Source organism: Ptiloglossa arizonensis, chromosome 9 (genome assembly GCF_051014685.1).
Source record: "Ptiloglossa arizonensis isolate GNS036 chromosome 9, iyPtiAriz1_principal, whole genome shotgun sequence".
NCBI lineage: Eukaryota > Metazoa > Arthropoda > Insecta > Hymenoptera > Colletidae > Ptiloglossa > Ptiloglossa arizonensis.
This window is the reverse complement of record NC_135056.1, coordinates 2037668-2061762: the sequence shown is the minus strand read 5'-3', so window position 1 is coordinate 2061762 and position 24095 is coordinate 2037668. Positions and strand designations below refer to the sequence as shown.

General features: G+C 34.1%; 3 protein-coding genes and 1 long non-coding RNA gene across 6 annotated transcripts in view; 2 read left to right on the top strand and 2 right to left on the bottom strand.

Annotated features, from left to right (window-relative positions):
- Nucleotides 1-14985, bottom strand: part of LOC143151608 (uncharacterized) — a 58882-nt gene extending 43897 nt beyond the window's left edge. Inside the window, exons 1-2 of one of the 2 annotated variants that reach the window (XM_076320933.1) lie at nucleotides 14256-14985; nucleotides 809-1574 (exon numbers count right to left, since the gene is read on the bottom strand). In XM_076320933.1, the coding sequence (XP_076177048.1) occupies nucleotides 1525-1574; nucleotides 14256-14637 (432 nt within the window). In that variant the 5' untranslated portion in view covers nucleotides 14638-14985 and the 3' untranslated portion in view covers nucleotides 809-1524. Of the gene's footprint in view, nucleotides 1-808; nucleotides 1575-14255 lie in introns of those variants that run through there. The other variant, XM_076320934.1, reaches the window with a different exon arrangement.
- Singed (fascin domain-containing protein singed) overlaps nucleotides 1-24095 on the top strand; it is a 75354-nt gene that overhangs the window by 41408 nt on the left and 9851 nt on the right. For both annotated transcript variants that reach the window (XM_076320915.1, XM_076320914.1), the window contains exon 6: nucleotides 20670-20830. In XM_076320915.1, coding sequence (XP_076177030.1) covers nucleotides 20670-20830 — 161 coding nt within the window. The remainder of the gene's footprint in view (nucleotides 1-20669; nucleotides 20831-24095) is intronic.
- On the bottom strand, nucleotides 8531-14150 carry LOC143151406 (uncharacterized). Its single transcript, XR_012993324.1, has 3 exons — nucleotides 14075-14150; nucleotides 8763-8819; nucleotides 8531-8670 (listed from the first exon to the last, which is right to left on the bottom strand). It is a non-coding gene; the product is annotated as an uncharacterized LOC143151406 (long non-coding RNA).
- Nucleotides 17644-18308, top strand: LOC143151606 (uncharacterized). Its single transcript, XM_076320931.1, has 2 exons — nucleotides 17644-17783; nucleotides 17857-18308. Exons 1-2 carry the CDS (start codon nucleotides 17747-17749, stop codon nucleotides 18306-18308), a joined length of 489 nt encoding a protein of 162 aa, XP_076177046.1. The 5' UTR covers nucleotides 17644-17746.

Below are 24095 nucleotides of genomic sequence, written 5' to 3'. Positions count from 1 at the left end.
ATCTTTAACAGGAGACGAACTTTATTATTTTCCCTTGTATTACACTTTAATTACAATTACCGTACCGTCGGTCATAGATTCGTGCAGATCGAATCACAGGTCAAGACTGAACTGTCTCCTATGGGTCGGGTTTTTATATCTGTTCATTCCCTTCTTCTGAGTGTCCTGCGTTATGTAAGGAGTGTCGTTCGTGCGTCATTATGGGAACGGAAAGAGTCTCATGAGTTGTTATGGGACGTATGCAAAAGGAATTTCGGTTATCAGTGGTCTGTCGTATGGAGTGTCATGCGTTGTTATGGAAGCGGAAAGAGTCTCATGCGTTGTTATGGGAACGTGTGCGAAAAGAAATGTTATCAGTGGTTTGGTAGGGTTATACTCTCTTCCAGATGGAAACCGTCTCCATGAACGGCCCGAGCCAATATTCGGTTGGGTACATCGTCTGGACCCAGGACTGTTTTTCTCTCCGAGCCTCAAAATATCTACCGCTAGACGATTATCGAATACTATCTTTAAGTTCTATTACTGTAATATATTGCTTTTCATTGCTGTATACTTTACGAACCACTTTACTGCAGAGATTTTCCATCAAATTCAGATATTTTTACTTTTAAACCATTCTTTAAACAATCTTGAAATACGAATGACTGTATTATTTTGTTGAAATATAGTTTTCATCATCTACCTGTTTCGTGAATAGTATTAAAACGTCTTCTAAAAAATCTATATACAGGGTGTTTTTTTATGCAATAGTACTACTTTATTCTGGGATAACTTTGAAACAAAACATTTTTAATTTATTTTGCTTTTATATATCGTTTATTCAATTAACGACACGATTTCTAAAATACTTTTTTACATTAATTTAAATTTTTACATTGTTCGATTTGGAAATCCATTCTTTCGAATGCTCATACTATAGTTATGCGTGCAGCACGACTTGTTGCACCATTCTGTTGAAACCACATGTGCTGCACACCTTGTCAATCTGTCTCGGACAGAAAAAAATTTTCGAGCAGTTCAAGATATCGTTCGTTATTGACAGTACGTTAACATCTTCGAAAAGAGATGGTTCGATTATGTCTCCAACCCATATTGCACATTAAATTATTACTTTACGGGAATGAAGAGGTTGTTCAAGAATCGACTTTGAATTTTCTGATTTCCAATAACTGTTCTGTTCTAATTATTATACTTACAAACCCAGACATATCGAAATGAGCTTCATCGCTCGTTATTACGTATTAAAAAAATTCACGGTTGTCATTATTAAACTGTAATACCTTTGCTCTTCATTCGTAATGACGTTTATGGTCATTTTCTAGAAACGGTTGCATTAGTTGGATTTTGCACGGATGAAAATTCTAATTTAATCTTAAAATTTTCCATACAATGTTCGAAGAAACAACGACTTGGACACAATGTCTAACGGAGGTTCCAGGATTTTTATCAACACTTTTTCTTACAGTATACTTCAATATTTTGTTGTGTACGTATTGTACAACTACTGCCAGTCTTCGGCACATCTTACAGTGTATATAACGTTTCATGTTTTATTACACGCCGCATTTGTTTCGCTGAAACATATAATGTACATTAAAAGAATTATGTAACATTCTTTGAGTATTTACTATTGATAATCCGTTTTCATAGAATGCTTGAATCATTAAAACACGATTTTTGAACGTCAATCTCTTCATGATGAATTATCAGTATCCAACAAACAAAATACAATTGACAGTAAACACTATAAAGAAAAATGGTGTCCTTACATAAAAAACACTCTGTAACTTCGCATATCGGTGTTTTATCTGTGTAGGTAAAAATAGTTCAAATCATGACGCTCCCACCGTCAAAATTTCTACTTATGGCAACATACTAACTTTATTCAGGTTATGCCAGTGTAGCGCGTTGGACGACGGGAGGTGTTGAATTGGAGCGTCTCGTCGTCCGCACTTCTCAACAGCTTTTTAGGTGTGTCAAGATCGTTGGAAATTTAAAGAACGAAGTCTTGTTGTGGTATTTAACAGTGTTGTATTTAGCGTAGAGTTGGCAAAAGTTATTAAGTTGTATGTTTTGTGTAAACTGGCCACGGAACTCTAGCCACCGATCTCTGGTTTGTTGTAGTTTGTTTGCCGAACTCTTGTAACTTGTGTTGAGCTCTTGTGTCTTGTGTAACTGTCGAACTTGTATGTTTCTTGTAGTGTTTAACTGATGGCGAAATGTTCGCTTGTTTGAGTCTGTGTCAAACTGATCGGCAAAATTGTTTAGTTGAGTGAACTGTGTCTTGGCAGAAGTTGTTTGACTGTGTTAACTGTATGTTGCACAGTGTCAGACTTGTGTCTGAATGTTTAGTGGTTGCACTGTGTTACACAGTCTGTTGAATGTTGCACTGTTGCACTCGCACTGTTTTCTCCGCGTGTCAACCCTCCGTTTTATGCGTTCGGCTTGAAATCCGATTTGCTGAGGAATTTGGGAGGTGGACAACTTTTTCGGAGGAAAGGGAAGCCTGGAATGGGATTGTTAGTTGCAAACCGAGGGTTCTTCGACGTGAAAATTGCTAAAAACCATAAAGAGGCGAAAGTCGCCTTAATGACCCCGCAGCTGCTTAGCAAACTACCAAGAACCCAGATAGGGTTGTTAGTTTGCTGGTGGATTGCCTGCGTGCCGAGCATGTGCTCGGTCCCCGCGCTAATCCAGCCATAAACGCCAGAGCGCGTACGGACCGCGCGGATTTTTGCGTGCCGCAACAGCCAGTATAGTAGAACTTAAAAACATCTGGTCCAACAAGATTGAACTTTTCATCTGAAAAAGAACATACCTCCACTCTTCGTTCCATGTCATACGAATTTTTGTAAATGTGAGCCTTGCTACTTTCTTCTGTGCCGTTAAGGGCGGTTTTGGCACTTTTTTTACCCATTTAAAATGAATCATGATTATGAATCTCTTTACTGTTATGTAAAATTTGTTCCGTCGTTGTATTATTAATTGTTCTAGAACGCTTAATTAATAAACGCTGCTTCTGCATCAATTTGTTATTATCACTTTTTGGATGATTCTTATCGTATAAGTTCCTTAATTTAATAAATTTGTAACATGGTACGACTCCTTATTTTTCGAGCTATTTCTCTATTAGAGGCTTGCATCAATTATTTTTGCCTTTTCTTCCACATTTAACAATTTACTTGACTGACAATAAACGATACTAACATAAATATTTTATTTTGTATAATTTTCTTCAAAAACATATAATGATTTCCATACGTACACATACCGTAGACAGTATTCAAGAGCTAGAAATGAAAGAATACAAACGTGGAATAAAGGTAATTTCGTTCAAATTTTCAATTAAGGGGCTTTCAATTAATAATATTCAATTATTCCAGTCTAGAACTTTCAAAAAATCAATTTCTTTTATTTCGTTTTCTGAAAGTATTAGTCTGAAAATATTTCTACCAATCAATATTGTTGAGTTTAAGAAATTGATAAAGTTGTAAACGTTTCTCCATAATATGTAACACACCGTTACACGGTACTACAATAGCAGGTATATTTCTTGTCGTGTCTTGTCTGTTTTCTTTGTTTCAAAGTTCGAATTTCGAAAAGGAGCCTGTTCGAATCCCGTTAGAGGAATATCAAAGCATAGTCGTATTCAATTCAACGTTGACCGCTGAGCGAGACAAATTTTAAACGTTTAAAGAAGAAATATAATTTGTATATATTAAGTGCATTAAGTACAATTTATCTGTGCAAAAATGAGTGAAAAAGGAAGCAGAAAACGAAATATTCTCGATACATATCTCGATCAAAATCAAAGAAGTTTTCGTGAAAATCGATATATTGTCAACAGTAAGGAAGATGCAAATCGTGTAAATATATCGTTCGAAAAAATATCAAGCAAAAGGGATTCCAAAGATGTTACTATCACCAGTACTTTTAGTTTGTGCATTTCGGACTTTTTCTCTACTTCTACAATTTCTTCGTTAATCATGTGTAAAGTGTGCAAAAATGAAATTAGGTTTGCACAAACAAATAAACCTGGATTAGGCTTCATAATAGCCATTCAGTGCAAATGTTAAGTAATTTATGAATAAGGGATTTGAAATAAATGAATGAATTGTTCTAATAATGAGATCATTAGGAATCAGGCTTGGAAGGTACGAATTTATTTTATGGACTAATGGACATAGAACAAGGGATAGCTACAAATACGTATTACTCGTGTCTTGATAATATAATTATATGATTATATCATTACATGAAGCGTCCTCAGTCATGTATGAGCCTGTGGTGTCGAAAGTTGTAAAAGACGAGTAAGATAGAATTAAAAAAGGGAAATCCACGAACACATCTAACGATATTAAGTGATGAAACTTGAAAACAGAGAGACTTTCCTTCTGTCTTTGACGTTTCCATAATAATTGGAAAATATAGTCAAAAAGTTATTAATACTGTGATATGAAACTTGTAAAGGAAAAGGAAACAGAAAAACCCCAAAGAATATGAAGAATAGTATATTGGGATAGTATAAGAAAAGTACATTGGGAAACTTGTATAATAAACCCTTTCGGCAGTGTGGAAAAACTGGAAAGTGATAGTAGTCATAGTTGTTTTTTGAAAAAAAAAAAAAGATTTCCCTATACTTGGCTTAGTAAATTAACTATTGTATAAGTGGTAAACACTTATTTATTTGATAACTGTCAATGTCGACCAGCCGATAACGCAACAGAGACATCAACCACTTCATCGCTCTAGAAAAATATTTCCAATAAAAATTGTAGGGTATGGATATGGAGCATACGCTGATATTAGTTTTTTAAAGATTTGAAGGTCATTTTGAATTTTTTAATTATGATGTATTAAATCTAACTCTACTACTGGAATGACTATATGTTGAAACATGTCCAAATTGAATTCCACCATTACATTATATCTTTCAACAGCTTAGTAAAATATTTGGAGAAACGAGCAACTTCAAGAGGAAATATAAACGATAGAATACTGTAAGAACTGAAAGAAATATTAATACCGTAATTGTTCAAGTTAATAATAATCTGCATGTTAGCATGCGTCAAATATCTCGAAGAACAAAAATTATTAAATTGCCTGAAACAAATTACAAAAATTGCGTGCAATTCTGTCAGTGGTTTTTGAATAAAATTAAAAAAATAATACATTATTCCCTAATATATTATTCGCCAACAAAATTTTATTTAGAATTTTGGAAAAGATACTTTAAAAAATATGCACTACAAGATAGTTGAAAACTCGTACTAGCTTCGACAAGTTGTTTGTCAACAACAATGGAGCTTAAATGTCTGGTGTGGTATAATAAATAATTGAATAATTGGGTGGTATTTCATTGATAGATCACTAATAGAACAGAAATATTTCATATTTTTAAAAGAAGAATTATCGTTTTTATTACAATATTTATCACTTGCAACATTTTCATGAATATGGTATTATAAAAATTACTTCCTTATAGGTGGTGACTTGAACGTGGAGGACAAATTTCATAGCCTTCACGTTCTTCAGACTTAACCCGTCTGGATTATTTTCTTTGAGGGCGTTTGAATAACCAAGTACAAATTGCGTTCAGAAAATTCCCCGACTGTTTTTATATATATTATTTATTCGAATGTTTAATGTTATTTACAATTTGTTGCCTTCAAAATATATTTCTTCTGCACGAATACATTTATCAAATCGTTTTTTTCCAACTTGTGAATGCTTATTCATAAGCTGATTGCGGAAGTCTCTTCAGCTTTTCCTGCAATTTGATTATTTTCTGTCGGCTATTGAAACGTTACCTTTTTAATGTCCGTTTAAGACGAGGAATAAGACAAAAATTCTGCTGGGGACAAATATGACGAATAAGGTGGTTGTGGAAGGAAACGATAGGCAACTTCTCGATAGAACACTACTTCGTAATGCACAACACCTCTGTAATCAAAAAAACAATAAGCATTATTTTAACGTTTGATCGACTCGTGCGTGCTTTCTTCGACCTGAGCTCATTTAATCCATTGGCACGATTGCAGTTTAATCTCTACATCGTATTCATAAATCCAGGTTTTGTCTCTCGTGATTATCTTTTCTAAATAATTTTCATCTATTTCAACTTGTTGGAACAATTCCTCCGGTAATTTGTTATATGTTTTGCTTTTGCTTGGCCGTCAATATTCTCGGAACGAACTTTGAGCCCACTTTCGTGTATCCTAGACTTTCAACAATGGTCCGACACAAGCTTATTGATATCCCTATTTCTTCTGACATTTTTCTAATTGAAATTCAACGGTTTCGTTGGAGAAGGAATTCGATTTCTTTCTTCTTTTCGTCGGTAGTGAAGGTTGATGGCTTTTCTGTTTTTGAATTGTCTTCAACAGAGATTCGACTATTCTTAAATCTTCCATACTATTTATAAATCTGTGAACGGCTTATGCAAGAATCACCGAAGGCACTTTGAAGCACCATTTCAAATGCATTTTTTTTTTTTCAGATTAAAACAGTATTCTTGCAGGTTCGCAAAAATCACTCGTTTCTAAGAATCACCGCAACGTAAAATATATACAACTATGTAATCAATTGTTACAAAATTTGGCACGCATATAGCTAAATAATAGAATGGTCTAGAAATTTTTTAAATGCACTATGTATATCGTGAAACACCAACAATACTTAAAGATATGAGAAACCGTATTATTGCAGCGTATAATACTATAAATCAAGAAACACATGGACGTTTGTCATTATCATTTACTGATAGACTACGCACGTGTGTTGATTAGAATGAGCAACTTCTTGAGCACCATAAGTTAATCAATATTTCGATAAGTTTTGAATTTTTGACCGATATTCCTTTATAGTTTTTTTCTTAGTTTTAGATACTCTTTCCAGTAGTAGAATAAAATTGTATACATTATGATTTAAAAATCTCAATAAAAAAACTATATAGAAAGAATGGTCTTTGAGTAATTTAGATAGCAGATTTTGATGGCCATCCTGTATACGAACTGTAGAGGCTTGCAGCTGCGTTTTATGGCATGTCCGTACTTCGGGTTTGTTAGAGAAATTATCTGCATGGTTACGGCAAGGGCCTGTCACCGAGGGTCAAGTTTTTTGTTCTTCAACCCGAAGCACGGAGTAAGTAGTGGCTATTTCCCGTCATAAAACACTGCAAGCAGTTGGACAGGGACCCCCTGCACAGTCTGGTACGCGAGGCCCTAGCGCGGCCTTGTTGCGTTACTTCCAGATGCTGGGAAATTCCAGCCCAGGTCTGCAGGGGTTTGGACACCCTGTCCACGTCGCGACGCCCCCACCTAAGCCCCATAGCGATGGGCACGTCTTCGATTCGGCGGGACTAGGACCCGCCGTAATTGGTCAGTCATTCGTTGCCACCCACCCTTAATTTGAGGGAGTAGAGCGAACCGAGGTGACGTTTGCACTGACCCGTAAAGTTTAGATCAGTGTACGACTAGAGTGTTTGGCCTGAACGCACGGATTGAAGTGTGTAGCTTCCTGCGTTAGTTCTCATTACGAACTTGCACTCCTCGAGGGAATTATCAGCAATTCCTCGAGCATTTCAACGTAATCTCGGACCTTCGAGGAAATTCGGCAGCCGGCTTGTACATCCAGTGAGGCGCCGTGTGTGAGGACAACGCTCAACACCCCCCTAGACGTGATAGCAGCAAGCGGTGGAGACCTCGATGCTGCATCGAACAATCTACATTGGTCCAGACCATCGGACAACGATCAATCACAATTAGTCCTTCCAACGGGATGGTGGTCCTTCGAGCAGCTTATAGTCGGCACTCATCGTGCAAACACATTCAATGCTCGAAAGATCTTCGAGATCTACCACGAGCAGTTAACACGAACACTGGATTGTCGTTGGGTGTTTAGATGGCAGTATTATTTTTGACTCCATTAGCGGAAAAATCATCCTGTAGTATTGTCTCGTTAGAAATCGTTTGCTTGGGGTACCAGAATATTATTATGTAACGAAACAGTTTTCTTGTGTAACAGAATTTCTATTGTTTACCGTAGCGAGTGCGACAGACTACGAGTGAGCGGGACAAGGGATGGCACATAATGACAACGGGTCGTAAATTTCATTCGAGACTTTAAAAGCTTCGATTATAGTATCATATTTCGAAAAAGAAGACAACATCAATGATTTTTCTCACTGTAACGCTTTAAATGAATGAAACTGACTCCGGTTTAAATTCTCTGCTACTGATTCTTTAATTTTGTACGTATCATAGTAAACACAAAAATTATCTTACGTTGTTATGCAAATGTTGATACACTAAATTCTGTTACCAATTATTCCATCAAATGTCAGTGTTCCTGTCTTAAAGGGTTAGATACACATAGATGTGTAAAAAAGAACGATTTTTCAAAAATATATAGTTCAAATTTTATTTAAAATTTTATTTAAAAAGTTATAGCCTATCTTAGACAGGCACCTTATCGAACTCTTCGTGCTTCAGGTATAGATTTATTGTTTTTGACATAAAAGAGGGATTTACCTGGGGGTCTCCTGTCGATTACTTCCAATTAATAACTAAAGGTTTTCTCATTGATATTATATATGTCAAATAGTCACGGTATTTTCATATTCGGAGAATCTTATTTCCATTTTGTCACACGTATTGACCAGTTCGTTCCCTTTAGTGTAGTTACAAAAATAAAAATGAAAGGATCTCGTAAATTACGTTGCTTTGAAGAGTATCGAAAGAATAGAAGTAAGAAGAAAGTACCTCCTAGCGCGAGCAATTCCGCGAAGAAATTTAAAAAAGCGGATGATGTGCTTGTATCTGTACAAAAAATTATTGGGTACAAAATTTTTAATTTTCTTACAGTTTTACAACTATTTCATAATACGTAAAATGTACAAAATGTGATAGTGATGTGAAATTTAAATGCGACGGCACTTGTGGATTAGATTTCAAAATAATGGTTATTTGTAATGGCTGTAATTCGGTTTTAATTCCGTTGTATCCATATATTGGTCCTACCGACGAAATAAATAAGCGTTTCATTTATGCAGTTAGGCTACTAGGTGTTAGTCTAAATAGCACTAAAAAGTTTTGTGGCACAATGAACTTACTTAATAGTAAATAATATACACCAAGTTTCTTCCCTGATGTGTAAACTAAATGCCATAAAAGAAGAGCAGACATTGACAGCGAAAACTAATAACAGTAATGTTGTTTCGTTCTCTCCTCTTATCACTTGGATCTCTGGAGGAGAGATCCTTTTGAATAATTTATCCCCGTACGAGCCCCCAAATAACTATTGCTCTGATGTGGTATATTAAAGTATATTTAATAATATTATATATTACAATGATGATAGTGTTAGATGTAGTGTCAGTGGTTAGTTTCGCTGGATACGTCTTTTAGTTGTCTCGTCTTATCGTCTTTTAGTCATACCGTCCGCGACACACTCTTCGGACATACTCTCGTCGTCATACTTTGTCATACTATGTCATACTGTATCATACTGTCTTCCTACGTTCTTCTCGCGCTCTATATAGTCATTCCCATTCATTCTCTTTCATTCCAATCCTCAGTCTCTCTCACTTCAGACATTCGGCCACGCTCGGCCATCCCAATCACCCGTCTTTTCTAAACACTCTTCACTTTCTCCGAACCACATGTATTTCCTTTCATCCCCATGCATTCTCACGCTCGGTCGTCGCACAAGACCCTTTGTAAAGGATACTCGTGCCTTCCAGGAAAACTAGCGGGCCGATCGGCGCTAAATGTTTACTTCAACTCGAGTCCAACCGCGCACGTTATCTTGTTTAGGCCTACGCTCGAAGCAGGCCTAAGCGGACGCCGAAAATCCGATACTACAGTAATAATACGCACTTAACAGTTTCTGGGGATGAGACTCGGAAGAAACGCGGATTCACTACACTCTCCGGTGTATCGAGTCTCACAGGATGGTATAGTGAAGAAGTTCTTGATATAGAAGAAATAAAATCGAGTTATTGCAAATCTTGCGAATACTAGTTATCGTGAACTAATACGGCCGAGCATGGAGATTGGAAATTGGAACATAAAAAAGCCTGCCCTATCAATCATAAAAGATCTGCAGGAAAAATGGAGATCGACGGAGTAAAAGAAATGTTTGAGATCGCAGGATCATTATGAGGCTATCTACTCAAATTACAATGGGGACGGTAACTCTAATACATACAAAGGACTCATTGAAACTCAGCCATATGATCAATATATTCAAATGAATAAAAAAGAATGCATTAGTCATGTTCAAAAACGTATAGGTACAAGACAATGTGTAAAGAAAAACAAAGGTCTTTGTGATTGCTATAAAGTAACTGGGAAAATGATAAATACATCATCTATTTATTATGGTCTGGCTATATGAAGAAATTGTAACTCGGTTGAAAAAATGAAAAATGCAATTTGGATCGCATTTTTTCACTGTAGTTTAACGGGTGATAAAAGTCCTCAACACACATTCTATCCTGAGGGCATTGACTCGTGCATTTGGCAGAAAAGTGAAGCAGATGATACTACAAGCACCTCTAAATATGATACAAAAAAGATATTTCTTTTTGAAGTTCTTGCGGTATTAAAACCCATGTATGAAGATCTGAATTAAAATAAATTGTTAACACGATATGTGGGCGAATACACACCGAATAACAATGAAAGTTTAAATAATTTGACCTGAAAAATAACACCGAAAGAAATTCCTAGTGTTTCGACTATAGTTGAAATCGCTTCATATAATGGTCCAAGTGTATTTAATGATGATACCAGATCGTGCAATATTTTTTATTTTCGAGGCTTTCGAGGAAATTATTTACAACTTTGTCACTTATTCGTTTGTTGGGTGTGTTTTACAGAAACCGTAAATGATTTTTTCTGCAATTTGAATACAATTGAAAGGAAAGAATTGGATCTATAGGATGTGACTTGCTCCGGATTTGTTCCTGGTTTTGGTAGCACGATGATAATGAATCCTCTCTAAATTGCAGAATAATACAGAAAACAATTCTATAAAACTTCTCTGTACAGATATTGATTAGTTAATTCACTTAGTTCTTGAAATAAAAGACATTACTTCGTTATCACTACTATTGTATTTAAACAAGAAGCAAGTTTATAATTAATCAAATAAGAATCTTTATAAACCATTGAAGTGATTTTCATGTTGTTCTCCTCGATCGTATGCGTGGGACTGTCTTTTTTTTACTTTACGATGCTTTTGCGAAGTCTTATTTGGAAAAACACGAGGAGAGCACTCGTGCCTATGTTTACAGCATACATCTTGCTATGTTACAAGAGTACGCTGGACAATAGAGGCAATCCATAGCATTATAGAACAAAAGTATTAACTTCTTCATCGTAAAATGAAAGTTATTCTCCAAAATAGTGTTTCTTATTGAGAAATGAAAAATGTTAACTCCCGAAAAGATAGTTTATATTGCAGAATAACGTGCTTCCTAAATGAAGAGTTGAAACAGAAAACGATATAAGTGCTGAAGTAATGAAAAACGATTTTTTTTTAGTGAAAAAGGATATAAATTCCATGTGAAAACAATGGAAAAAGTTATAAGTGCTAATATAATTTATTTTAGCCTACGATCGATCGATTCAATTTTCGTCATGGACGCGGTCCCAAAGAACGTACACGTAAAGTGTAAAGGGAACACTGAATATGTTCGAACTGCATAAAATGAAAAAATAAAGGATAAATAGACGATTTTAATCGTAAAATATATTTTTTAATTTTGGCAAATGAATATCCCACTGTGGTCTCTGAAAGAAGAAAGTGAGAAAACGTTTTAGCTCCGAGTCGTTTGCTCTCAACGAAATAATACTATAGTGATTTTAAAGAAATTGCAGCGTACCAAGACGGTAACGCCCTTGATTCCTTGGTGCCAGCAATTTAGGGCCGACTTGCACGGATCGTTTTCAACGTTAGAATTTCAAGGCTCACCAACGATCATGCGAGTGTTTAAAAACTCAGACATTTTTCCATATGCTTTACAAAGTCATATAGTTTTTTAAGACAAAATTTATCCTTAAAAACATGAAAAACCAAATTTCCATGAGAAATTATAGAGATGGATCTAATCCGGATCCAATAAATAAAATCTTGTAGTCGATAGACTACAATTGTCGTATCCAACAAGGATATCGTTTTACTGCCCTCTCGAAATCAACTTAATAAGATTAACTACATTTGTACCGTCGCCTATAATGCACATACGATACTCTGGATAGAATAGTTTGAACCGGTTGTATTTCTTTGATTACTTTATCCGAATCTCTACATAGAGAAATCATAAACTTTGGCATATTAAATTATTTGATGAAATCTAGCTTTAATGGGAGTGAAAAATATAAATAAATACGTTTAAAATAATGGTACGAATAAAATAATTTCAACTTTATACATCTTGATGTTCAAATGTCCGAGAGATTTATTCGAGATTTGTTTAAATATCCGGCAAGTCTGTTTAAGGTGACTGTGACACTTTTATCTAAATGTATTCATTTAACTTGTGTTACAGGACAATTAATATGTGGCTGTTATCAATACTTTTGTGATGAAAAGGATTTAGAAATCTCATCTGGAGCTAATTATTTTAGGTTTATTGGATTCATAGTAATGTTGATTGGATTCATAGTAATATTAATTTAAAACAATATCGATGAGTTTGAATTTACAAAATTATGATCGAACAAATATTACAGGGGAAATGAAAAATATCCCCTCGTATCGGTCGTACGACTGCTGCGTTCTCGTGCATCACCGATAACTAAGTTGGGCACGTGTAGAACTCCATCACGTGACGAGGATCGCGACAAAATAAAATACAATGTAGTGAAATGCAACAATAGAGTTCACAAACGCATCTCGGATACACTTTACGCTTTACTTTGTCGTATTTTGTTTCGTTTGCGTTCCTGATCAAACGATCGACTTCTACACTTGCCCAATTCGGCCAATGGTAACTGTATTGCGTCGAGGCATCACACAGTGCAAGTATTGTAGTATCGCCAAATGAAGGCACAAGTTGTTTATATCGACGCTCCATCCGGAGTTTGTTGCCACTCTTGCTATCGCAAACGACAATTGTCGTTGGCCGAAGATGGCAAGAAAGACCGACGGTGACTATAGCGAAACCGAGTGAGAAAGAAAACTTATCGAATCAGTGATAGTATTTAAATAAGAACGAAATCATTGTTACTTAATAGCTTTGATTAGATAACATTTGATTAGAAAGCGAAGAGAGTAGTATTCTCTCACTCGGTTTCGTTACAGTCGCCGGTTTCGGCCAACGACGATTGTCGTTTATGGTAGCAAAAGCGGCGACCAGTGGAACGCCGATCTAAATAACTTATGCCCTCTTTTGGCAACGCTACAATATATGTATGTGTTCGAGACAAAATTCATGACTAAATTTCTTAATTTTCGTACCTGATACCCATAATACCTTTTTAAAGAAAGTACAAATCTCCATGTTACTACCAAAAAATATATTGTTTCGATAAAAAATTGATTATCCGTTATGCAATGAAAGGTTATTTTACCTATTGTTAATACAATAATAGGTTACCGCAATTTTGTAATAACAAACCAATTTATAGCAGGAGAACTAAATTTATAGCAAATTCTCGAAATAAACAGAACTAAAAATGAAAAAATACCAAAAACAACATTATTCGTATTCGCGGTTACTTTTAATTTACCGAGAACTTTTTTCAGGTTTTTCTGTTTTTTTAAACTTGAAATCCATGGCTATTAAATCTGAATTTTTTACTCTTACTTTTCTTACTAAACAGAATATTATAAAGTAAAGTATTAGAAAAAATTTACTCTCTGATAGAATTAATAAAAGTGTAGCAGTTTGTAGGAAAAAAATGATCAAAATTTTGAAATAGAGGAATCAAAAAATGCGAAAGTACAAAAACTACAAGATATTTTTTAGGTTAGATTGAAGTTGATAAAGAAAAATCCGTTAAAATGACGTATGACTATGAAAACTGAATCTATGCATAAAATAAATATATTCAGGGATAAGTACCTTCACGAGTATTTCCATAGTAAAATATTTTTATAAGTGTAACTGAAGAGGAAAAAATAAATTCGATCGTACGCATTTGTATCGATTTGTATCCATTTTAAAAATACCATATACAACATTATAAGATATAACATTATAAGTGATTGTAACATTATAAGATATAAATTTGTCAAATACATACATATAATTTTTTTATTTTCGTCAATTGCTTGCGCACTGTGCGTCGTCATAGCATCGCATGTGATGTACCATAGTGCCACCAAATGTTGGCATAAGTTGTTTTCATCTTCGCTCCTTCTATAGTCCGTTACCGCTCTTACGATCGTAAAGAAGAATCTCCGTTGGCCGAAGACGGTGACAAAGATCGATGGCGGTGATTCCAAGTTCAAGTGAGAACGAATTCGTAGCAAGTTGCATCGGTGTAAGTTCTCCCAATAAAGCATCAAGTGTTCATAAACAGAATAATTTGCTTGCGATTTAGATATTACCGCTGATTTGATACATTGTTCGTAATGGAAAAATGAATACAATCTAATATGTGTAATAATCGTTAATATCTTCATAATTATTTATAGCGGAAAAAGCTAAATTGTATTTATTAAAAATAACATAATTCCGCTTATACTTATTTCTATCAAGCCAAACTCTGTATAATTATAATTTACACACAAAACAAGTCACGTTAGTATTTAAATAAGTATAACTTTTATGCTTCGTTACATTACAAATTCTCCAAGGTTGCTACTGCCGTCTGAATCGATTGAATCATTTCTTGATCAGTGTTCATAAAACTAGTTCCAATAATTGGAATATATGACGCAGAAAATGCGGCTGTTTGGTGCGAGTTGGCGACAAAGCACAACTCGAAGTTGCGTCCCTATGAAACAGCTCCTCGGAAAATTTGTAATGTAAAAAAGTATAAAAATTATACTTGTTTAAATACTAACTTGACTTGTTTCGTGTGTAAATTGTAATTATATAGAGTTTGTCTCGATAGAAATAAGTATAAGCGGATTTATATTATTTTTAATAAGTAGAAATTAGTTCTTTTTGCTATATATAATTTTCAAAATATTAATGATTGTATTCATTTTCCATGAATACAACTTATTAAATCGGGAATAGTATTTATACAAAAATGAAATCATGCTGCTTCTTAATATGTAACATTTGATTAGAAGGCTACGCCAATGACGCAGTATTCTCTCTCACTCTGTCTCGCTAGAGTCGCCGTTGATCTTCGTCGTCGTCTTCGGCCAATGGCGATTCTTGCTTGCGATTGTACGAGCGGTAATGAACTATGCGAGGATGTAAACACAGTGTGGCTTCTTTTCGCAGTCGAATGATAAGTGCACGAATCCCCTTTTCCTTGTATCTTTTTAACTTGTTGGTTGTTGCGCAACTTCTCACGCGTGAATAATACTATAACTGCACGAGAAGTTGATGGGAGTCCTTAAGTTAAAGCGGTACATGGGACAAGAAAATCGTCCTCTCACATTAGTTGTGATGCGACAGCTATTTACTCCTTCATATATTCCTTACGGCTGACTTGAAGTCCTGTGGCAGGAATGCGAGAAAAGTGGAAAGGTTATACCTATCTGACAAAATGGTATAAATGTATGTAAATGTTTAGGATATACAAAGTGGATTCAGGGTGTGTATAGAGCACCGTGTGTAGTGAGCGAAAGAGTATACAAGAAAAAAGGAAGAAGGAACAAATAAAATTTGTGAGGAAAGGGCGCAATAGAATAATAAAGTGATATGCAAAATAGTTAAAAGAAACAAACAAGAAATTGTAAGCGTATAGAGGCCACAAAGAGTAGAACATTATTCCGGTACCATTTTTAAGGTCATTTAGACAGATCCCCCAGAAGTAAACCGGTAAAAATCATAAAGTGTAATATAAACCACAATGACTACATCATTTGCAACGTTTACAGCAAAGAAGAAAACGCAGAGTATAGGTTGAGAACTTCAGCAAAAGTATTAAACGAGATAAGAGAGAGGCGCACAGGCAATATTATAGTAGAAGGAGACTTTAATACGAAAATTGGAAACCTTAACCAGATAGACGAGGAATGATCTTTCAACACCAATCTAGAAAATAAAAGGCAAGCATTGGATTCTATCATCACGAAAAGAGGTAGAACATTATGTGAGCTGATGAAAGGAATGGGCATGGTACTACTAAATGGGAGAAGTAAATCAAACAGCAAAGGTACCAATACTTATGTAGGAAAAAACAAATGCAGTACCTTAGATCTGGCATGGATTGAGGTAACACTACTTGAAAGGATAATCGACTTTGAGGTCAAGGAGATTGGAACATCTGACAATCTCCCTACAGTGATACAAATTAAGGATGACCCGGAAATAGAAAGTACCCCAGTAAATGTAAATATATCTAAAAAACTCAAATGGAACCAAGAAAATGCAGAAAATAAAAATTTGCTCGATATTCACGAAACACTCATTGAAGGAATAAAAAAGGCAGCAAAAAACACAAATATGGAACAAACATTAAATATTACTAGCGGAACAGATAGAATAAATAAAGAATGGTTGCACAAAGATTGTAGAAAAAGCAGGAAAGAGGTCAAAATGCAAAACCGAATTTACAGAAAGAACCAGGACAAAGGCAAAATATGTAGAACTTAGAGATAGATACAAGAACCTAATAAAAAGCAAGAAAAAGGAAAACATACAGAAACTCCAAAAGGCTATGGAAGAAGTAAGGGATGCAAGGAACTTTTGAAAAATAGTAAAAAAACTGCGAAACAAATCATAGACTGAATGTAGGAACCTTCAACAGCAGTCTATAAAGACAAAAGACACTCTTTTCTTGGCAAACCGATTGAAATTACCGAGTTGCAGAAAGCATTAAAAAGACTAAAAAGAAACAAGTTGCCAGGTTCAGATGGAATACTGAACGAATTCTACAAACACTTCCCTCAAGTGAACGCAAAATTCATGCTTCTCAGAATAATGAATGAAGTGATAGAGAAAGGGACGATTCCAGACAACTGAAGTAATAATAAAAAAGGAGACCCAAAAGATCTAAATAACTATAGGGGCATAGCTCTAGCAAATGCAGTTTTGAAAATTTTCACCTTAATTTTGACTAACAAACTGAGTACATGGTGTGAAAGCAATGGAATCCTTCCAGAAGGACAACCAAGTTTCAGGGCTGGAAGAGGATGCGAGGACAACATCTTCATACTACAATACAAAATAGCAGAAACCATTCAAACACCTAAAACGAAACTGTACATCTTGTTTATTGATTTCAGAAAGGCCTTCGACTCGATCCAACACACGTGTGGGTGTCAGCTACCAAATGATAAACACAATCAAAAGGATTTATGAAAAAGCTAATACTAGAGTAAAATCAGGATCCACACAAATAAATAGAATTGACATCACAAAAGAAGTACTATAAGGAGACACACTGAGTCCCACCATATTCTTGATAATCTTATATGACATCGACAAATTTTTCGCACAACATGGCCATACTGGAGTGATCAAAAACATGGAACTTTTCCTCTTTGCAGACGATTTGATAATCACAGCTAATAACCTCATCGACTTACAGGACAAGCTGAAAACATTAGAAGAATACTACAGAGAAAATCAGATCGAAGTTAACACCGAGGAGGCGGAGATATTACCATGCAATTGATCAGGAAAGCAAACCAAGAAGAAATAGGTTTAGTATAATGGAAAAACAATAGAATATGTGAAAAGCTACTCCTACTTAGGAACAATTTTTACATCCACAGGAACCTTTTCAAAGGAAGTAAAACTCATCATATCAAAGGCAAGAATAGCGATCGGAGCTATATGGAAATCGTTAGTTATCTCAAAATGCACTAGTTGGAAAGCGGCAAACAAACTCTTTGACTCGGTAACTCGGTCAATTCTATTTTATGGAATTAGCATATGGGAGATCAGATATCTGAAAGAAGTGGAAAAAGTACAGACAGAATTCTTTAAAAGGCTCTTAAATATACCAAAAAACACTCCAGGCTACATGATCAGAATAGAAGTTGACAGAGTAAACCTGGAATATGAAATAATTAAAAGAATTCTCAATTATTGGCTCAGAATATTAAATATGAAGGACAAGAGATTTCCCAAAAGATGCCTGGAAAAGCTTATGAGCATGGATACAAGAATTCCAGACCCGGAAAGAAACTGGTTTACCCAAGTAAGAACAATACTGGAAAAATGAAAGAAATGCTCTTCCAACATGACAAAACTAGAGTAGAGAACTCTTTATACAGCCTATTTATCAAAATATAAAGGAATTCTCAAGAAGAAAACCGGAGGAATACCTGAAATTGAATATTGCAATAAGATACAAAAGAACATTCGCCTAACTAAGATTAGCAGGAAGGAGCGTATGGAGAGTAAGACGCAAAGACTTAGCATATTAAGAAAGAAAACATATGTCACCTGGGCAATAATAATGCTTGAGAATCGATAAAGCATATAATAGGAGAATATCCGATCCACGACGAATTCAGACCGCATAACCTCAAGTACGACTGTATCATAAAGACCCTTAAATCCGGGACCGAAGATGACGTAAAGAGGATACAATACTTTACGAATAACACCACTTTACGAATAGTGCAATAAGAATCAGAGCATTATATCTAGAAGAATTCGTAATAAACACCAAGACGCAATGGAACTGAAAATCGCTTAACCAAAGATTTTTCTTAGTCATAGTTTCAATTTCAAATCATATATTATATATTTGTTAACACTCTAGAATATCACGGTACTCTAAACACATATGTATAACACAAGATTGTAATAGGCTACCGCCTAAATCAATTAACAATAAAATAAAGAAATAATAAAAAATAAAATGTAAATGTTTAGAAATATTGACCGGAATCCTACAAGCTAAAACGGTACAGAAGGAAAGGAATAATGTATATACGTAACCAATATAAAAATTTATTAATGTGCCTTTTATTAGCATTTTGAAATCGAAGAATCATACGATAAACTGACTTCGGATCTTAAAAGCAAACTATTCAATATTTAGATTCGATAAAATTAGAGCAGGTTGCATAATAGTTATCAGATTATCATCTTTCATTCGGTTTCAGGGTTTTTTTTTCAAGTCACAGAGAGTCGTAAACTCCAAAGGCCGATAACTGCACTGACAGCAGCTGAGTAACTACCGTGAACATTCTTTGTCGCAAGTTCCATTGAATTTCATCATGTAATGAAACTTCAAATATTTATGTTTTTCATTACATCTTTGTCGCAGTGCTTTCATTGATTCGGTGAAGTTTTCTTAATGAAAATACATACGTCGAAACATGACTTTCTGATATTCGCAATGACGCGCGCTTCCGAATGAAATCGTGTTCGGACTAACTTCAAAAAATTTTAATCAAAATAAACCAACTCCAAAAATCTAAACATATAAAAAATTGATAATCCTATATGTACTATGGAAAAATAAGTTACTCAAACTTTAAATCAACTTATCGTAAATAACAATCTTAAAATTATCAATTAAATAAAACATTAAAATATAAATTCTTAAATAATTCTTTAAAGAATTCTTTACAAGAATTAATATAATTCAAATTAATCCATAAGTTCCTAATTTCAATCAATTGAAGCTAAAATTATTGAACCAAAAACTGAAGCTTCTACGTGAGCTTTTAATAATTAATCATAAAATATAAATAATTAAATTTAAATTTAACTGTATTGTCTCTGTTATCTCTATTATATTAATAATATAACACTTATTATTGAAATAAAATGTAAATAAAAATAATGCCGAAGAAAAAAATAATGTATAAGACATTAAATAATAACCTGATGATAAACGTATTTCTCCTATTTAAAAAAAACAATATAATATGAAAATAAAACTAAATTAAAAAACAATTACCTATATTAAAATTAATTGTTTCAAATCAATTAAATGAAATTATTATTCAATTTACTATTAAATCAAACTTAAAAATAAACAAAAAACTAATACAATTGTTGAATTTTTTTAAATATTTATTTTATATTTTTAAAACCCTATTAATATAAATAAAATAATTACTACTTTCATAGAGCGTAGCGAGCAATTCTGTATCGTTTTCAAGATTCTGTCACTAGCCTCGTTATTGCTCTATTTCGCTTATTCTCGATATTAAATCTCATTTACTCTTTTTCCGAGTAGCCTGTTTATATCCTACCACGTCTGATGTAGCTGGCAGACCTGATTTTTCACCTTGAAGCGAGGAAGTACTGTATTTGGAGTTGAATGTCATATTTTTGTAAAATGTTCTTGTATTATTTGGTTAAAATTGTGAACAAAGCAAATATGATTGCAATTGTATCTACGGATTATTGAATATATTTCTAACATTATTTAGTGAGTTAGATGTACTGAATGAAAAGATCGGGTTGGTCCGTTGATCGGACTTTGTAGATCTTTGTTTTATAAAATGATAAATATTTTATTAAGTGATTCTCTAATCATCTTGAAGAGTATAATAATAAAAAGAAAGAATCTTTAAAATTATTTCAATGCATTACAATGATTTTAATTTTCATTGATTAGAGACTTGTATGGAGCGTATTTGGCACCTATTGGAAGCAAGGCTGTACTAAAATCAAGATCAACAACAGTAACACGGGATGAATTATTCTCCTTGGAAGAATCACTACCACAAGCTTCGTTTGTTGCTGCTCTAAATCAACGATACGTTTCCGTGAAACAAGGTATTCTTATTTGTTCAAATTCAATGCTAGTAGTTTTTTAAACAAAGAAAAAAAATCGTTAGTCAATTGAACTATCCGAAACATTGAGAAATTCTTTCTTCTTAAGCTTCATATATAAAATGACTCACCTTCATTTTTTTTATTTTGGTATGAGCTCTTTAGTGCTTATCTAAGAAAATGTGATATAAAATTCGTAGCAAAATTTCAACAGTGTTAAAAAAAAAAAATCATTTTCTTAGAGTATGGGTTCTTGTACTTTGGAAGACAACTAAGTTTCTTTTTTAACACGATTTATATTTATGTATTTTATTTTATGCATTTAAATACATTTTCTTAAGTAGAGATTCGTAACTTTCAATAAGCTTTTAAAAAAGCTTACAGATAAAAGAAAGGTTCAAGGTACTCTGTCTTGCAATCTTTAAAGGACTATTTTAAATCTTATAAGATATTGCAAACCTAAGCATGTGCGGCGTAATTATTGCTCAATATATTTACTTGAAATGTGATTATCGAATTTCTTGTTTCATAATGGGTTAAAATGCATATTCTAGTTTACAAATATGTCAAATCAAGTACTTTATTTTTTACTGTTTTCTGTATACTGTTAACTGCGAGTTATGTGACATCACTTAACATGGTATTTAAATTGCACTATACATAATCATCACGACAGCTAATTCGTGGATTGTCTGATATGTTAACTCAATCTTGCTCTCTCTCCTTTTTGTCCATGTTATTTTTGCGATGCTTAGCTCATCGAAAAGTTTCGTTTGATCTTCAAGAAGGGCAGAGAAGAAATTTTATCGACAAAATTGCAGCCCGTGAAAAAAAATATTAGACGTCATCAACAAAGTGAAAGCTGAAATTAAATTGACAATATCAAAAACAATCAGCGTCTTAGAAAATAATGTCTCAATCTCTCATCGTTTACAGCTAATGAATCATAAAAAGAGAACATCATAGCCGACATCGCTAACGGAGGTCACTCAATATTCTTTTTATTAACTTAGAAGAATCGGTTATATTACGAAATTCCTCACGTAATGATAACCCTTCAATTACAAATAATTGTAACGCTCAACGAGTCGCTGGCATTTTTAATCAAGCGTATCTTCCTGGAATATCTTTTATTCCGGTTTCTCGCACTGGATCCAGATATCGTGATCGATGTAGACCCGTCAGAGTTATCTTCAAATCCAAAGATGACATTATTACCATTTTTCAAAACCAAAAAACTACAAGGATGTAGTATTTATCAGCCCATCTTCGGGTTTTACGAACTGAATTAAATCGTTTTCACGCAATTGATGACCTAAATAAAACTGTCCGGTTCGTAAAAGGAGTGCTTACAATTATGAAATCGGGTCACGCTACCAGATATTAAAATTTTTGAAATTAGATTTCCTCTATTTATTATTTTATCACAACGGCAAGGGATTGAATTTGAAACTGAATTTGCCGAAGTATATACTAAAAAATACTATAAAATTATTATTCTAGTCGAAATTTGTCCAAACAATGACATTAACAGTTCCGAACTTCTGGCTTTCAAAAGCCAGATATGACAAAAATTTGTTGTTTGGTAATCGCAGTGTGGGCAATGGTCTATTGATTGCCATGCAAGTATCTTTGTCGAATCATTTGTTAATGATTGAGTATTTGTCTAAATCCGTTGCTAATTTAAATCGTAGTGGAAGAACTACTGTTATTTTTTTTCATTGTTATCATATCAATGCTGACTAAACTATACTAGTTGAATTGAGCGTAATTTATCAACTAATGTTAAAACTTTCTGGAATTCTATTCAATCTCTCAGAAAACCTAATACTCGTCCATCTACCATGTTTGCCTATCACATTGTAATAAATGACGGTACTTCTACTACTAATAGTTTTACACAATTTTTGAAATCTGTTTATCAGTAGATGCTAATAGTGGCTGCAAAAAAGCACTTGACACTCAATGTAAAATTAAAAAGATATGAAATATCTGATAATCTTCTGGTAGAACTTACTAGCTTCATTTCGAATAGGTAGCAAATTATTAAATTCAATAGTTCATTCTCTAATATCATTAAAGTAACTTCATGTATTTTATATGGTTCGTATGTCTATCCATAACTTTTTAACTATTCATTAACGATATTTTTGAATGTTTTCATTATTCTTTTTTTCTTCTATTTGTCAATGACCTGACTTAAAGCTCTTCCATGCTACCGAGGACTTAGTCAGTCCATTATCTATACCAGACGAAATTTTGAATTTTTATACGATTAACAATAAAAAGACAATGAAATTCTCTTCTACTCTCAATAGCACAATTTTAAGCATTGTCAACGACATCTGGGTCATTGTCTTTGCGTCATCTCAACTGTTATTTTTCACATTTATGATTTTATTTATCATTTGGATATTTTTACAATATAGGCACTTTTAAAATACTATATTGCTCTCTTGTTTATCCTCGATTGAAATATTCTTCGTTTATTTCGATTCGAAATATTCATCTTATTATCGCAATCTCTGCTCCCAACTCGGGAGCATAACACCATAAATCCTTTCAACTAGTGTCTCACAAACGTGGATCTCTCGTGTTGCTTTCTGACCATGTTTACAATCATATTTTATCTTAGTTTCATTTAAAGTCTCTTGAGCATCACCGCTGCATACTACATCTAACGTTTGCCTACAAGGTATTCGACGGCACTGTTTCGTATTCGTATTCTAGTCTGAATGCATTATGGTAGCATGAGGATATCGTCTCTTTGTACAAGGAAAAAGCTATAGAACTCTATGTGCCCTTTTTAATTGTTTAAACTACATTCTTATTAATACGAATTGTGCTCAAATTTCAATATGGCTACCATTATTTTGCAAACACATTTGAGCCTGGCTTTTGTATTGTAGCGGATCCATTGATGAAACCTGACTTACATCGTAATTTATGGAAGGCTTCGTTTATACGCGCTTTCAATTCCGGTATAATCCTTTCTTGCGTACCCAATTTATATACTAATGCCTTTACCGCATCCCAAAGGAAAACATCAAGCGGATTTAAATCCGGTGATCGTGAGGGCCACAATTTCGATCTGAACATGCGATTTAAAAATTAAAGCATCGAAGCGCTAAAATATTAGTGGTGCTCACCTGCCCAGGCGGGGCATACCTCCAGAGTGTAATAAGTCCGGCTGTCTTGGTCCACTGGACAGTGCCAGCAGTGCGTCGTCGCCTCTTTCCCTATACGGCGCAGGTACCGCCCGAAGCAA

Excerpts from the sequence above, each read along its gene's own strand:
- LOC143151606 (XM_076320931.1), top strand. The coding sequence starts at position 17,747 with ATGCAATTGATCAGGAAAGCAAACCAAGAAGAAATAG. Across the intron at positions 17,784-17,856 it reads AGCAAACCAAGAAGAAATAG|GAACCTTTTCAAAGGAAGTA; the intron begins GTTTAGTATAAT and ends TTACATCCACAG.